The sequence below is a fragment of the Perca fluviatilis genome, chromosome 15 (assembly GCF_010015445.1).
Source record: "Perca fluviatilis chromosome 15, GENO_Pfluv_1.0, whole genome shotgun sequence".
NCBI classification, from domain to species: Eukaryota; Metazoa; Chordata; class Actinopteri; order Perciformes; family Percidae; genus Perca; species Perca fluviatilis.
This window is the reverse complement of record NC_053126.1, coordinates 22,627,626-22,643,539: the sequence shown is the minus strand read 5'-3', so window position 1 is coordinate 22,643,539 and position 15,914 is coordinate 22,627,626. Positions and strand designations below refer to the sequence as shown.

General features: G+C 39.3%; 1 protein-coding gene across 1 annotated transcript in view; it reads right to left on the bottom strand.

Annotated features, from left to right (window-relative positions):
* LOC120574493 (cytohesin-2-like) overlaps positions 1 to 15,914 on the bottom strand; it is a 43,454-nt gene that overhangs the window by 2,725 nt on the left and 24,815 nt on the right. Inside the window, exons 3-13 of the mRNA XM_039824833.1 lie at positions 15,132 to 15,214; positions 14,810 to 14,874; positions 12,544 to 12,610; positions 8,858 to 8,976; positions 4,526 to 4,606; positions 4,292 to 4,404; positions 3,790 to 3,938; positions 2,193 to 2,304; positions 2,000 to 2,076; positions 1,797 to 1,868; positions 1,426 to 1,574 (exon numbers count right to left, since the gene is read on the bottom strand). Coding sequence (XP_039680767.1) covers positions 1,426 to 1,574; positions 1,797 to 1,868; positions 2,000 to 2,076; positions 2,193 to 2,304; positions 3,790 to 3,938; positions 4,292 to 4,404; positions 4,526 to 4,606; positions 8,858 to 8,976; positions 12,544 to 12,610; positions 14,810 to 14,874; positions 15,132 to 15,214 — 1,087 coding nt within the window. The remainder of the gene's footprint in view (positions 1 to 1,425; positions 1,575 to 1,796; positions 1,869 to 1,999; positions 2,077 to 2,192; positions 2,305 to 3,789; positions 3,939 to 4,291; positions 4,405 to 4,525; positions 4,607 to 8,857; positions 8,977 to 12,543; positions 12,611 to 14,809; positions 14,875 to 15,131; positions 15,215 to 15,914) is intronic.

Sequence of the window (15,914 nt, the reverse complement as noted above, 5' to 3'; positions counted from 1 at the left end):
TTGTAGATTCTCACTGAAGGCATCAAAACTATGAATGAACACATATGGAATTATGTACTTAACAAAAAAGTGTGAAATAACTGAAAACATGTCTTATATTTTAGATTCTTCAACGTAGCCACCCTTTGCTTTTTTTGATAGCGCTGCAAACCCTTGGTGTTCTCTCAATGAGCTTCCTGAAGTAGTCTCCTGAAATGGTTTTCACTTCACAGGTGTGCTTTGTCAGGGTTAATTAGTGGAATTTTTTCCCTTATTAATAAAAAAGCAAAGGGTGGCTACTTTGAAGAATCTAAAATATAAGACATGTTTTCAGTTATTTCACACTTTTTTGTTAAATACATAATTCCATGTGTTCATTCATAGTTTTGATGCCTTCAGTGAGAATCTACAATGTAAATAGTCATGAAAATAAAAACGAAAAGCATTGAATGAGAAGGTGTGTCCAAACTTTTGGCCTGTACTGTACATTCAAAAGTTGTTTTAGTCATGCAAAAGAAAACTCAGATTGGACAGATAGTCTAGCTAGCTGTCTGGATTTACCCTGCAGAGATCTGAGGAGCAGTTAACCATAGTCCTCATGAATCAAGTTAAAAATTACAACACAAAGAAAGCGGAAGTTAACAGACATCCGGCCAAAAAGAGTGAAATCCAGATTTTCCGGCAGGAACGGAGCAATCCCAGAAGTGGAACGTCGTGGATATAGGCTAGTGCTGCAGTAGCTAGGACTGCAACTAATTGTTTTCATTATTGATTCATCTCTTCATTATTTTTCACTTAATCAATTAATGGCTGAGTCCGTAAAATGTTAGAAAGTACTGAAAAATGCCACATTTCTAAATTAATAAATAAACCAAATTTGTTAAACTAAGATGGTGAACATGTTAAACATTATACCTGCTTAGCACTGTCACTGTGAGCATTTGGCTTAAAGCCCCCCTGTGCCTTAGTACAGCTTCACAGAGATCGATGCCACTCTCATGTTTGTTCAATAGGAAGCTACAGCCAGCAGGCAGTTATCTTAGCTTAGCATAAACACTGGAAACACTGGTCCAAACGTAACCAAACACCCACCTTTAAATCTCACCAATTAACCCATTATATCTCGTTTGTTTAATATGTACATACCTGATTTGTATAAAAATGACATCAATTTCAAACATGAATTTCTTGGCTCTGAGCAGTTGCTGGGCAACCAGCTGAGACTCCAAACCCAGTCAGGTACATAACTAAACGTAAAACTAAGCTGCAGTTTCAGATTTAAAATGACAAATGTGAAGGTTTGGAGGTCAGCTGATGTTTATTCTGACAGACTTTGTTGCTTGTTTGAACTCTCTGTGATCACGTGTTATTCTATCTTAAACCTTGACAAACACGGCTCAGTGAGGACACGTGGCCTCTCACGTGTTCTCCATTGACAGCTCTCACCTGATCGCTTCTATCCAGGCGTCCCGTTCTTCTGCACTGGCTGCACTGAGCTTATAAGACTGGTGTTTACCCTGCACCACTCTGCCTTTGTTCTCCGTCTTGCAGGCCTTGATTTTTTGTCCTTTGGGGTTATATAACTCCAGACAATACTGTTCAAACACACAAGCAGACACAAATGTGACACTGTTACAATGTGCATATGCTTTTTGTTTATTTTATTAGTCTTCTGATAGCCTCGTGACTCACTGTTTGAGCACTTGTGTTAGAAATTTATTCCGCAGCTGCTGTATGATTCATTTTAGCAGATTATTTGTGTGTTGAAGCTCAACACTCCTACATAATGGTGATCCCAAAAGTAAAAGATACTCTACCGGTTTGTTTGTGTCTTGTAGATTTCTGACACACAGATTCTCCAGAGGAATAATCCCGATTGGGTCTTTATCCTGCAGGAAGAGGAGACGGATATTAAATACAGATTTGACCTTTTGACCATCAGTAGGAAGTTTTACATTTACATATTTTGTTGATGTAAAGTCTTTTTTTTTTTTTTAGCAGCGTAAAGATAGATTCTTACTGTGGTGAATTCAAAGTAGTACAAGCAGCTGTCTGTCAAAATGAACCACCTCCTTTTCCAGGTTTTAACTCGTCCACCTTCAACAAGAAAAAAACAATTTAGAGGGAAAAAAAAGGTTTAGTTGTAATCTCCTTTGACAGCCTTTTCGATAACTCCGATTATTGTCTGTGTGGTACAAACGTCATCATCTCACCGATTTTAAGGAGCCAGCCTTCTCTGTCTGGATTAAAAAACGTCAGCGTGAGGTCGTTCCCATCATCCTCTGGGATTTTGAACGGCTCACTGCGGATGCTCGCGTACAGTTTCTGGAAGAGAATGTCAAATATTTTAGTTTTTTAAAGTCTGATTTCTTGATGGATTCGAGTCATTTTGCTCAGAAAAAAATAAATAAATTAAGATCCACATTGGGAAAGCCCTGCAGTGACCATTTTACCTATCAGATAGTAAGTTCAAAAATAAACATTGTGACGAGCATCCATGGTCAGAATGAAAATCCAGAAGATTGGAGATAATGAAAGAATCAAAGTACCCCAAAACGTATCTCCAATTCCTCTCTTCTGATGTATATACAAGGAATTGCGTAACCAAGATGAAATATAGATAATATTTTAGGATTTGTTAAATGTTTTTAGCAGTGATATATTTCAGTGAGGATTTCAAGTTTAGTGTTAGGTATTTGTAAAAAGTAGAAAAGTAGAAACAGAAGGGAAACTACAAGGTCTCCCAAAATGTAAAATAAAACTGAACTATATTTGTGGATTTTAATGATTCAGATTCTCTTCCCTTTGACTAATTTCTCTCTTTACTGTAAATAATGACGACAATCATTGTTGTCCCAAAGCTCAAATATATCTATTTTTTTTATTCAATTTTAATGGATTTTGAATATTTTTCGTCTTTTGATATTACATTCATTTAGCTGATTATGCAAAGCAAACGATGAGGACATTTAACCATGAAGATACCACTTAAAGGTCCCATGGCATGAAAAAGTCACTTTATGAGTTTTTTTAACATTAATATGCGTTCCCCCAGCCTGCCTATGGTCCCCCAGTGGCTAGAAATGGTGATAGGTGTAAACCGTTCCCTGGGTATCCTGCTCTGCCTTTGAGAAAATGAAAGCTCAGATGGGCCGATCTGGAATCTAAGCCCCTCTCTCCTCGTCAATAGCTACAGACAGAAGTGGCACATCCTAAGGAAAGCTCATTGTTGGACTGGCTCTAGTGGCTGTAATTCTGCATCAAGGCTGAATTTCGGGAAAGACTTCAGATACAGTATTAGGGGGCCACTAAGGTCTATATAAAAGAGACTTCAGATACAGTATTAGGGGGCCACTAAGGTCTATATAAAAGAGACTTCAGATACAGTATTAGGGGGCCACTAAGGTCTATATAAAAGAGACTTCAGATACAGTATTAGGGGACCACTAAGGTCTATATAAAAGCATCCAAAGAGCACAATGTCATGGGACCTTTAAATAAGCAAAATTGCTTCGAGCTCTACATTTTAGAATGAAGAAAGAGATAAAGGAAGTTTCTGTGTGTGTGTTTCTATCTTTTCCTCTACCCCCACTTCCATTAACTACTAATAATTGGTATCGGTATCTGCCTTGAAATACCAGTATCGGTTGATCCCTAATTCCCATCAGCCTCAGCTGTACCCTGCTAATTAACAAAGATTAGCAGTATTTGAGTGAATGTTTTCTGATTAGTTTAGTGACCAACATGAGTTTATTATGATATTATTAATAGAACATTATTAAGACACTGGTATTGGTAATAGTAGCAGACCGTGAGCAGCTCTGTGGGCAGGTCCTCCCCGTGGTTGATTCCTCTGTTCATGGAAACAAACCGCTGCAGACTGGGCTTGTCTTTCACGTTGGGGTTGTGGAGACTCGTGTTGAGCATGATGATGGAAAAAGACAGGATGTAGCATGTGTCTGTTACACACACGCGCACACAACACACACACACACGCGCACACACACACACACACACACAGAATGCAGAAAACCACAGTTAGTTGTCTTCAGCTGTAAATTGCCCCCATTCAAAATAATATGTATCTGTGAAGGCTGCCTGAGCAAAAACACTTAAACTGAACAATCTTTTTTACTTTGATCAGTGAAGGAAAGATTATATGTTAGTGTGGCTTCACTCTTGTTTTGTGGAAGGAAACAGTGGACAATTTGTCTTTGAGAGGTTTTTATGAAATTAATTTAACAGTAATGAAACCTTGACTGCCCGAGAAAGTGACTCGGGCGAGACACAGCGCCTTTGTTGTTTTTGTTACCTGTGGATTGGAAGACACCTGGGTTACAGTCGCAGTAGCGAGTTGCAAACGCCTCCATCATCCTGTCAATCTTCTGAGCTTCTCCCGGGAGACGAAAGCTCCACAGAAACTGCCTGCATGTCAAACACATGCTGGTAAGCAGGAGGAGGATTTCTACATCGGACTAAACCAGACTAAAGGTAAAAACTGCTGCAACATTTCATGCTGACTTTCAAAGTTATTCGTGACACAAACCTCAGCGCCTGCACCAGATTCAGGTCTGAGAATTCATGCAGGCCCACAAATGCCTTCAGTGTCTGCAGATGCATTTCCTCCCTGTAAGTAAGGCAAGAAAATAATAACAATCATCATATCTGAAATGGGAGGTACATTCTAAAAATAAAGGTCAATAAATAAACAAGAACAAAAGTGGGGATCAGACAGTTTGAAAACAGTGAAATGGAAAAACTGAGCTAAAGATATAGATATGATCCTCATCAAGCTGACTAAAGTCTCTCCGTTCTATCAGAGGTTCTCCATTTTTTATCAGCCAAGGAACCCTTATATGTTACAGGGGACCCCCTGACATATGTCCCTTAAAAAATGGACTTAGCTTTATTTATTTTTTACACTTCTATAGTCTTAGTTATGTGAAAGAACAACACAAGAGAAATGAATTAGAAAGATTTTCAATATGTAATAAACACATTTGCAGATTCTGAGAGGTATACATTTGTTAGAACGTAATCTATGAACTATTATAGATTATTTGTTGATCTATAAAGCCTTTTGTTAAAAGAAGTAATCACTGCCCTAGATAATAATACAATGTACTGTGTCACCAAGCTAGATCTTTTTTTCTAGATTTCAGGGGAACTGTGATATTTTACATTTTCATGTTGGGCAAAAGGTTATAAAAAAACAAAAAAGGAGCAACAACAACAACAAAAAACAACAATGTTTTCTACTGAAACATAAAAGTAATAAGTATAGTAAAAGTATAAAGTCTCCCAAAATCAAATATTTGAGTATCAGAATCAGAAATGTTCCTGTCAGATTTTGGACCTGAAAAATGTAACATCTGATGTCACACCTGCATTCTACAGCAAGTGACCAGGTATATACAGGTGTTATTCAAAATTCAATTTCCTCACAACTCTGCATCTTCCACCACTGTCTGTGTTCAGCAATGGAGGCGGTTTGCTTTCAAAGAAGAGATGAGAAATATGTGACTGAAATGTCGATCGAGGTCTTAGTCAGCTGGATCAGATTAAGTTTTGCAGCACTGGACAACGTTTAGTGAACTTAAACACACATCTGGAAATACTATGTGTGCTGCCTATAGGGCTGAAACGATGCTAAATAATTTGCCTCGAAGCTTCATTTAATCAAAGTAACTTACGTTGTACGACTCACTGTGTTTCCGCACGGATGATTATTACTAGTGCACAACGGGCTTATATATATATATATATATACTTATATACTGTCTATGCGCTGGACACAAGACTGACGGGGCAGATACACTGACATATAGGGCAGATACTGTCTATGCGCAGATTACAAAATGAAGGAAGAGCGTGAAAATAGTGAGGGCCTAAGAGAAGAGACAGGCAAGAGAAAACGACAGAATGTTTGGGATCATTTTAAGCTGCAAAAACCCCCTGAAAACTCTGTACAGTGTGTCCGTTGTTAAATCGAACTAGCTTACCACAATGACAGGGCGTCAATGCTACATCATCTCAGTAGAAACCATCCAGTCTACTCATCCATTCTACGGAGAACCCGACACAAGGTAACTAGTCTCGCTTTTCCAGACCATCGCTGTGAAAGGTTACAAGGTAATGTATGCTGCTCTCGTCCACCCATAGATCTATGTCGTCCACCATGCTGTTTTACACAACTACAGCATGCTACTTTGCAAATAGAGATGTTTTATAAACAAGCTAAAAAACGAAAGTCTAACTGTTTAATCTTGAAATTTTTATAAATTCTTGTAAACTTAGCTGCTGCCTGAGACAAACCAGCCCCTCCCCCTTGAAGCGGTTAACCTCATGGCTACTTAATATGCACGTGATTGACGTCATGCATGCTTAGTATAAAGGATCTTTGGCTTGGTCTATCTCCTCACTCAGCATTAGCCTTCAGAAAATGTGTCCCCCCTGAAGAGTGTAGTTGAATAGCCCTGCTGTAAGCTTTGTACAGTCACTATCACCTGGGCTTAGTGAACAGCTCTTTTGCATATCCAGTGTAAAGAGCCATGAGGCAAGAAGGAGGCGAAAAAGATTTACATTCGGGCCACCAAAAATGTATTTTGGCCAACAGAATAAGGGGCTTGGTGGTCCATGCAGTTAGTGCTTAAAATATTAGCGTCTATCCCTGTTATTGTATGCAATTTAGGCAATACAAATGTACCTTTTTCTAAAAAAGAAAACCTCTCTTTTGTATAATTTTACTATTGCTGTTACTGATACTTAGCCTAGAAATCTAGACGCACCCTAGCGGCAGCAAATTTAATTTGCAGCCAGGGGGGTCTAGGCACGCTCCGTTGGCTTGCGAGCTGGAAAAACCAAACTCTCGTCAGGCCAATCACATCGCTTATAGAGTCGGTGGGCGGGCTTATGGCTGCTGCTGCTGGGAGCAGCGGTCTTCTGGAAGACTTGGAGTTAAGCTTTTCTTTGAGAAAAGAACAAAGAACGGCACTGAAGTCATTCTTAAAAAAGGAAGATGTGTTCGGAGTTTTGCCGACCGGATACGTTTAATCTATCAACTAGCTTCTCTTCCTTCTTCGTTTCTCTGCCTGGTTGTAGCGCTATCCTATTGCGTGCAGAGGGAGTTTGAAAGACAACCGTTTATCCCGCCCCTCGGATTGAGCCCTGTCAATGGTGAGTTCCCAGACCCAACATCTTGATGTGGGTCTGATTTGTCAGGTTATGATACTGTTACTGAAATAATACTGAAACAATCGGTAAAATACTTGACTACTAAAATAATCAATAGCTGCAGCCCTAGCTGCCTGTATATGCAATATTTCATTTTCTGTTATTCAGTGATGAAAAGTAACGATGTCCTGCATTTTGCAGTTTATTTGAGTATGCTACTTTATACAGAAATGATTTGACAGATTTAGTGACTTTGTAATTAAGATTCTACATAAAAAGCCTGAAATACATATTACATATTATATTACATATAAACCATGCAGCGTTTCCCAACCGTTTTGGCTTGTTACTCCACACAAAAAAAGTGTCTAGTCGAGGCATGTTTCAGATGTCTATAAGTTGATATCATCAAAGAGACATGTTCCCTCTAAACCTCTGGCATGGTTTTATTTACAGTAAATAACGTTTTGAGTCCCAAAGAATTAAAATGATCCAATTTCTCACAAAAGTCCCAAAAAGTATTACAATGTAAATTGTAATGTAAATGCAGGACTTTGTTTTTTCTTCTTTTTTCCTCTCCCATTAATCACCTTGCAAGCCCTCCGATTTATCTAGTAACCCTTAGGAGGGGCCTGATGCCTAGGTTGGGAACAGCTGGACTAAAATAGCTAACTAAGTAGTTAACAGTAGCTCCACCTTGAGCAGCTACAACATTAACATGCTGCTGTCACATTGATGCACCAGTCTTAAACATCTAATCATATATAATAATAGTCACAGTACTTTTGATAGTTTTTACATTTGGCTGATAATACTTCTGAACATTTACTAAGTAGGATTTTGAATGCAGGACTTTAATTTAAAATTAATTATTTCTACATTGTTGCACCAGTACTTTTGCTTAAGGTAAAGGGTTTCTGAGTACTTCTTCCACCACTGCCGTTTTCTGGTTAGTGATCTAAATGAATTATTTAGCTTTTTTCCTGCTTCTCTATGAAGACCAGCTTCTTGTCTCAACTTGGCATCAGAGTATATTTCAGCCTTGACTTTACTCTGAGTTCAAGTGACATCCACATGTTACTACCCAGATCACTTGTGTGCTAGTCTTGCATTGCCAGACCTACCTCCACAGCGCTGTGGAGTAAGGTCTGGCTACACCACACACACATTCTGGAATAGGAGAAAAAAACGCTCTGGGTTGTTTGCATTTCTTTAAACCAGTCACAATCATCGTGTGCGGCAGCAATAAGTTCCGGACACAGGGGCAGTGGCTCTGCAAAGTAGTCTCTGAAAGAACTTGTTCTAGTGGAACACATGCACCCCGCAAAAGAAAACGCCACATACAGTATTTTTAAAAATACAGTAGCGTAAACGTAATTTGCTCTCACCAGTGAATTGCTGTGTGTACTTCGTCCACAGCTATCCTTGCACCATCGGTCCCAAACATCCCAGTTAAAGCCGTAAACATATTCTTTGTAAATCTTTACAATCATTTACCGAAAGAACCAAGCAGGACTGCCTTGTTGCACGATCCAAATTTTCTTCAAAACTTGCCATTTTCAGTGTGTAGCTTGCTAGTTTGTTGTAGAGCGGCATCAAGCAGAGAACGGAAGGTGAGGGGCAAAGCCTGACATCCGGCGCATGAGCCTTTATCCTGGAAATGTACGTCCGTTGATCCAGACTACTTTTGTGCATTGTACTGTACCTTTCTCCCAAGAAGTTGCCGATGGCGGTCTTGTTCAGTCCCTCCTCTTTGTAAAGAAACTCGGCCACCGACTCTGCTCGCCATTCCAGGAGGTCATTTTCAACCAGGTAATGGACACCCTGAAGGAAGAAAAAGGGCAGGAGTAGGATTTGTAAAGTACTTGGAAACCAGAGGGGTATTGCACAAAACCAGGATAAGGGATTAAGCCAGGATATTCCAGTTATCCTGGATGAATTTAGCCTTGACTCGGTTTCACAAAAGCAGAGGCACCTAAGTTACCATGGAGATTTATTCTGTGCAGCTAGCCTGGTCCTGACCAGGCTAACAGCCAGGATTTATTAACCCTGGAGACTTTTCTGTTCACTCAGCAGTGGGTTTACCTTATTATTATTATTATCAGCCTGCATTAAAATACAACAGGTGCATATTGCTGTTCAGTTAAGCACTATTATTATTTAAAGTTGTGACCATTATTTTTATAATTATTCATGTGACAGTCTTTGTTACTGTTATATTGCTGTATGAAAACTGCTGTGGTGAAGATTTTATGGCAGTTGGCAGAGATGATTAGAAAAGGCTGATACAGTTGCAAATGTGTTTTAAATGAAGTCTGTGTTGAAGGATAATATATAATATATATATATATATATGGGTGGCAGTAGCTCAGTCCTTAGGGACTTGGGTTGGGAACTGGAGGGTCGCAGGTTCAAGTCCCAGTACAGACCAAAGTACAGAGTGTGGATTGGTAGCTGGAGAGATGCCAGTTCACCTCCTGGGCACTGCCAGGTGCTCTTGAGCAAGGCACCGTACCCTCCCAACCGCTCAGGGCGCTAGTCCAGCACTGGCAGCCCACTCACACTCACATCTCTCCATTTGTGCATGAATAGGTCCTGAACATGTCTGTGTGTATTTCAGGCCTGTGTGTAGTGATTTGTAACAAACAGAGTGTAAATTGTAATTTCTCCACTGGGGATCAATAAACAGTATAATTATTATAAAGTGCTTTAATTATTTTAGATGATTTATTTATTTTTGTATTCTTTAACAAAGGATCATGTATGTTCCTCTTCCATGTGCATTTAATTTGACATTCTTAGCACACAATGTGTGCTCTCTCCAATGATCTGCAATTTGGGAGGATTGTACAATTACAAAAACCTATCCTTATTGTACAATCCTCCTTAATCATAGTCTTAGTTCACTGGACCAGTAACTATATAGGGTTGTAGGCTACTGTAAATTCATGAAACCACAGAGAGAGGACACCTCAATGGTTTTTGCCCTTATATTTTGCTGAGGGGAAGAATAACTGATGAATACACTGTGTTACAGTCATGTTTACAGTGTGCATTCAATTTATCACTTAATTATCTTTTATAGTTTCTGGTTTTCAAGCTAATTTCTTCAGTGTCTTTTCTATGTTGATATATAGGAGGAAGCAAAGCATATAATATGTAAAGAAGGAAACTCTGCCTCTGTAAAAAAAAAAAAAATAAACAAATTGCAGAAGTGGACCGACTGAATGATAGTCTAAAAATATACATGTACGAACTACTGCTCTTAAATGATACCATTCAAGGAGTAAAGCTAATTATTTCCACAAACGAACTGTTGTACACTTTGCCTGAAAAGCGAGCAGAGGAAGTTAATATGACTTAGGTAATTTATATATTTGCCTGTACGAGAGAGAGAGAGAGACAAAGAGAGAGAGAGATGTACGCATCATAGGCCTATTCTAGCATTGTAGATTAGTGGTTGTAATTGATCTTCATGGTATATTCCCTGCGTAACATTAGGCTGTCTTCTGCGAACGTTTAAGGCAAAGAGAACAATTGTTCATTTGTGCAAATACTTAGCCTAACTCCTTGAATGGTATGGTGGTTTCAATTCAGAGCAGTGATCAGTTAATGTATATATTTAGGCTACTTACGCATTCAGTCGGTCTGTGATCGTCTGCCACGCTTTCTCTTGCTTTTTCATTACAGCGGCCGTGTTTCTTTTTCACAAATAATGTGTTTCACGTTGTCATAGCCGTGAACGCGCATCTATCCGAATTACTTCAGCCTGGCTTGACCTAGTCGCTCCTCCTCAGCCTGGCTTGGCCGTCGTGAAACGCACCAAGCCAGGCTGCACAGATTAGACTAGGCCAAGCCTCACTTTATCGGTTATCCTGGATTTATAAATTCTACTTTTGTGCAATACCCCCCAGGAGCATGCAAATTAGTAATGTCCATGTTTACACACAAAAACTTATGTTTTATGTAGTGTAGTGGTTGTTAAGCTATAGTGCGTAGTTTCTGTCTCCCCCATGAGGAATTCTAAGTAATGACAACAAAACTGTCAGGGCATCCACATGATACAAGCCTTCCGTGAACGCGCACGTGCCCCACCCCTCCTCCACACAGTTGCTAGTACACAAGGAGGACACGGAGGATTAAAAAAACATGATGGACTCTTCAGAAGAGGTAATTGTCTTCACTCGAGTGACTTTCTGTGCGCGAAAGTCGCCGGACGACAATATAGCCATGCTGAGAAATACAGGGAGCGTTGTGGAGCCGGTAGTCTTGATTAGCTTTGTACCAACTCATTTTGGAATGGCTTACGGACGTTCATTAATATCAAAAAGGTATGCATTAAAGCTTTAAGGGTTCAATCTGGCTCATTTGGCTTTGATTAAAGTTTAAATGGTCAGTCATTTAATCAAAGGTTTTATATGTGTGTTTCAACTTACAGGACAGGAATAAGTACCACAGCAAGCTTTCATGCCAAAGCTTGCTGTGGCAAAGCTAAATTATTATCAGCACTGCTACACAAGTCATATCACACATCAAGAAAGTTTTCTTCTTCTCTTTTTGAGTCACTGTCGTCATTACTCACTAGAGAAAGAAGATGAGAAAGGTTGAATAAATATTGCATGCTGTAATTTCTAAATCTCAGAGCTAGACCTTCAAAAGATGACCTTTTCTTCTGAGTGTGTACTCCGGCTGAGTAGTTCTTCACGTCAATTGCACTTAAAGATACCTTTAGCCTCAGTAAGTCTTAAAACTTCTCATCCTCCCACTCGTACATGTCCTGAGGCCTGAGCTCAGAGCGGTCACAAGCCGAGAGACTCAGTTTTGAACAGCGGACGCAAAGAGGAAGCAAACGAAAAAGACGGAGGTCGTTGTGGTGAAGTGGCGCTTCTGCACCACTTCAGGGAACAGGATGTGGTTTTTCTCGCTATTCAGTCATCCTCTGCGTCTGTGCACAGTTTGCATTTCTGCATATCTCTCACACACACACACTCACGCACACACACACACACACTGAAATCCACATCCGCTCTGTGTGGAGTTAAATTCGCTGTCATCTGGCTGTTGACCTTCAGATCCAGAGGAACTGAAGTCAGTGAAAGTACGATTACACCTAGTGTACCTTTACTGGGACTCAGAGTAACATTGTGTTTGCACTTAAAGCCTTTAAATCAAATGGCATGATGTTACACACTTAGAAATGTCTAAAAGGTACTGTGTTCAGGTATGCAGGCGACCAAATGAAGTGCTGTGTGTTGGTCAGATGCACAAACACCTGCCTGTTAGAGTTTTAAGACACGCCTAAAACATGTTATACCGTCAGAGCAAGAAATCAACTATCCATTAAATTCTATTTTTCCTGTTTATAGACCCAAAAATACAATGTAAACTCACCTTTTTGGGGTCCATGTTGAATTTCTTTTTCCCTCGTATGAATCTCCTGTTCCTCACAACATTTTTACTACAACAAAAGAAAAACAAATTTTCATTATAAATTAACATACTGCACAGACTTTTTAAATAATAAGTTTGTATTTGTTTCAATAACAAATGAAATGACAAACAACAAATGATGAAAATGCGCTTGTTTCTTTTTTTGTTTGAAAAAGAAAGCGGAAAAGAAGGAGAAGGAAGCAAATTGGACAATTTACTTGCATTATATTATATGCTGTATACTACATATGCAAACTGTGTTTTCGCTTTGTCTCATGTACAATCAGTTTACTTTACATACTGTATGTTTGGACCTTTACATTACATGCAATAATAAAGAAACGTCAAACTCAAAACATTCAAGTTACTGAGGCTCAAAATGACATCATCAGAGTTAGGGCTGTGACGATAACCGCATCACCACAATACCGGCGGTGACGTGCCACTACCGCGGTCATGACGTCATCACCTCCATCACCGCATATTTTTTTTTTTACCTTTAGCTCGCGTAACTTACAGGAGAACAGATATTGTGTGATATGACATATAATGAAATGGAAACACTGTGCTATGGGTTAAGCCGATGTTTATCGGGGGGGTAACGGCCATTCACTTTACCGGCGGTATTGACAACAGATAAAGCCACTGTGTCTTGAGAAGCTCAAGCTTGTTGTTTTATTGTTTACTTTACATCATCTTTGCTATCTCTTTTTCCTCTCGCTTTTCCTCACAGCAGCACTCATACGCAGCTCTCCGTTACCGCTTGCTCTCCACACGGGCACTGACGTCAATCACTTAAGGCCCCCTGCCATTCTCGCTCTAATCTACCCTACTCTTGTAAGGGGGTTGCGGTTAACCGCTATACCGCAGTGATATGTTGCTTCGTCACCGCGATAAGAAAAATACTGTACCGTCACAGCCCTAATCAGAGTATTTATTTTACCTGGCCCATAGTTTTAATTATTTAAATGCTAATGCTATGAAACAGCCTATTGAAGGTTAGGGAATTTGGTATTTTGACTTAATAAAGATGACTTAATGATTAATCAATAATCAAAATGGTCATCAAATCATTTTCTGTCAATCAATGAATTATTAAAATAAACCTTTTAGACCATTTCCTCCATGATTCGATAGGGTGTATTTTATGAAGTGGTGGGTGTTGGGGTTTTAGGGTGGGGTCAGCAGTACTGAGAAACTGTGGTTATCATGCCAGTAACACTCTTATAAACAAAATGCAGTGTCATACCACTGACATACTGTAATATTATTTCCACCTACTGAAAGCAGTGGCAAAAGCAACAGGAAGTCCAAATGTGTAGTTAGACGACCACATGCACTTATTCTCAATATATCACGAGACTTTCTTTACAATTTCTGTCACAGTACTCAGTAACTGCTTGTCACGCTCAGAGAGGGGGTAGGCTACTTCTGCAGTTACTTGGGGGTACGTGGAAATATTGTGAATAGAAAACTCATTTAAAAATAACACAAAATTACAATTTGAATAACAAAATCCACATATTGAGTCAGCTGGAACTGCTGAACAATGCGTTGAGAGTGCATGAAAAATAGTTAGCAAGCGATCAAGCAGATAAGTTGGAAAAAGTGATGGTTGAAATGGTTGAAATTGATAACTAAAATGGTGATAGACAGTTACAAAATAATGATAAACAGTTCAAATGGTTAGCCTAAAGTAGTGGATGTCAAAATAGCTAAAAGTCATGGATAATAGTTGAATTGGTTAGCTAACGGATAAACAGGTTACATAGCTTTAAATATTTAGCAAATGGATCAACAGTTGAAATAGTTACAGTAGTAGGTTACAGTAGCTAACCGATAAACGTGTGTCATGTTAGCTTAAGTAGTTAGCTTAAAGTAATGAATAAATGGTTGAATTGGTGCCATGGACTTGAATTACTCTGACGGGGCTGTGGGTACAAAAAAGGTAGGAAACCACTGCTGTATGTGACGTACTTTCATGAAAAAAACATCATGGTAAAAGGTTTGAGTGGCAGGTTAAAGATTTAACTGCAGAGGCAGCATGTAATGGAAACTATTTTGGCTTGTGACTTAAATAAAAATCACAACAAAGCTACGTATGACTTTGCCAAATTGAGCATAACGTGTGGAGGGGGAGTCTGCTGGTGTCACATAAATAAGAGCCCAAGGCCGTGCTGACACAGAAGCTGCTTTAAAAAAAAAAAAAAAAAGCTCATATACTCACTTCTGCTCCTTTGGTTCAGGGCTGTGGATTTCTGGCATGACGTGATTAATCTCCATTCTCAGCTTCTGAGAGAGGGAGTTGAGAAAGTGATGTAAGTTTGGTACCAAGGTTTGTCATTACATCACATATAGCCGTAGACTCAATGGTAGATGACTCATGCCCCAACCTTCAAATGCCTTCATATCTCAATTAAAAGTTGGTGAATGAAACGCCTTTGTGTGCCGTCAAAAGCTCTGCTGAGGCCTCCAGGAGTGGGTGCATTCAGAAGAATAATGAGGGATTTTTATGCAAAACCTTGGAGGGAATATATTTACCACAGTACCTGAATGTCATCCAGCAACTCACACTTGTAAATCTTGATGCCTTCACCCTGCCCCCTCTCTCCTGGGGGGAGTTTTGGTGGAGCTGTGTGGTTAGAAACAGTCATTAGCACGGACACGAGTACATTTCAGAAAGGTGGCATATACTTGGTGAAGCAGTCAGTAGACATGTAGCACTGTGGACTGTCTTGACAAGCTCCTTCACGCCTACGCTCGCTTTCACAGACCAGCATGCATCACAACTTCATACTCCACTAGTGAGAGAAGTGGTCATTGAATTAGAGAAGGAAAAGGCTGAAAATAGCTGTGTCTCTTCCTCTTTTTAGTAAATCAAGTTGACTCTGAGTGCATTGGGGCCTTTAAAGAACAAGTCCTCATAATTTGTTTGTAGAGGAATTTGCAGGATAATAATAGTGAGATAAGTTTCGATTATAGTGTATCACAGGTCTCAAATGATACAAAAACAGAACTGTCAAAAATATGTAGTAAAATATGAAAATAAATCTGTTCATCATAAAAGCAAAACATACAAGATACATAAGTCAACATCAGTGACTACGTTTACATGCACATAATATTCCGGTTTTTCCCTAATTCCAAAAAAGACGATAATCCGACTAAGCTGTTTACATGGCTAATGAAAGTGAATATTCCACTAATATTCCCGTTTACATGTATAGCCGTGCAAAACAGAATTTTTTTCAAAGTTTATCAGAGGCGGCAGACTTTTTGGACCGTGCAAACACAGCATCCCTCTTTCATTTCTTCAACCAGCTTCTTGAAAA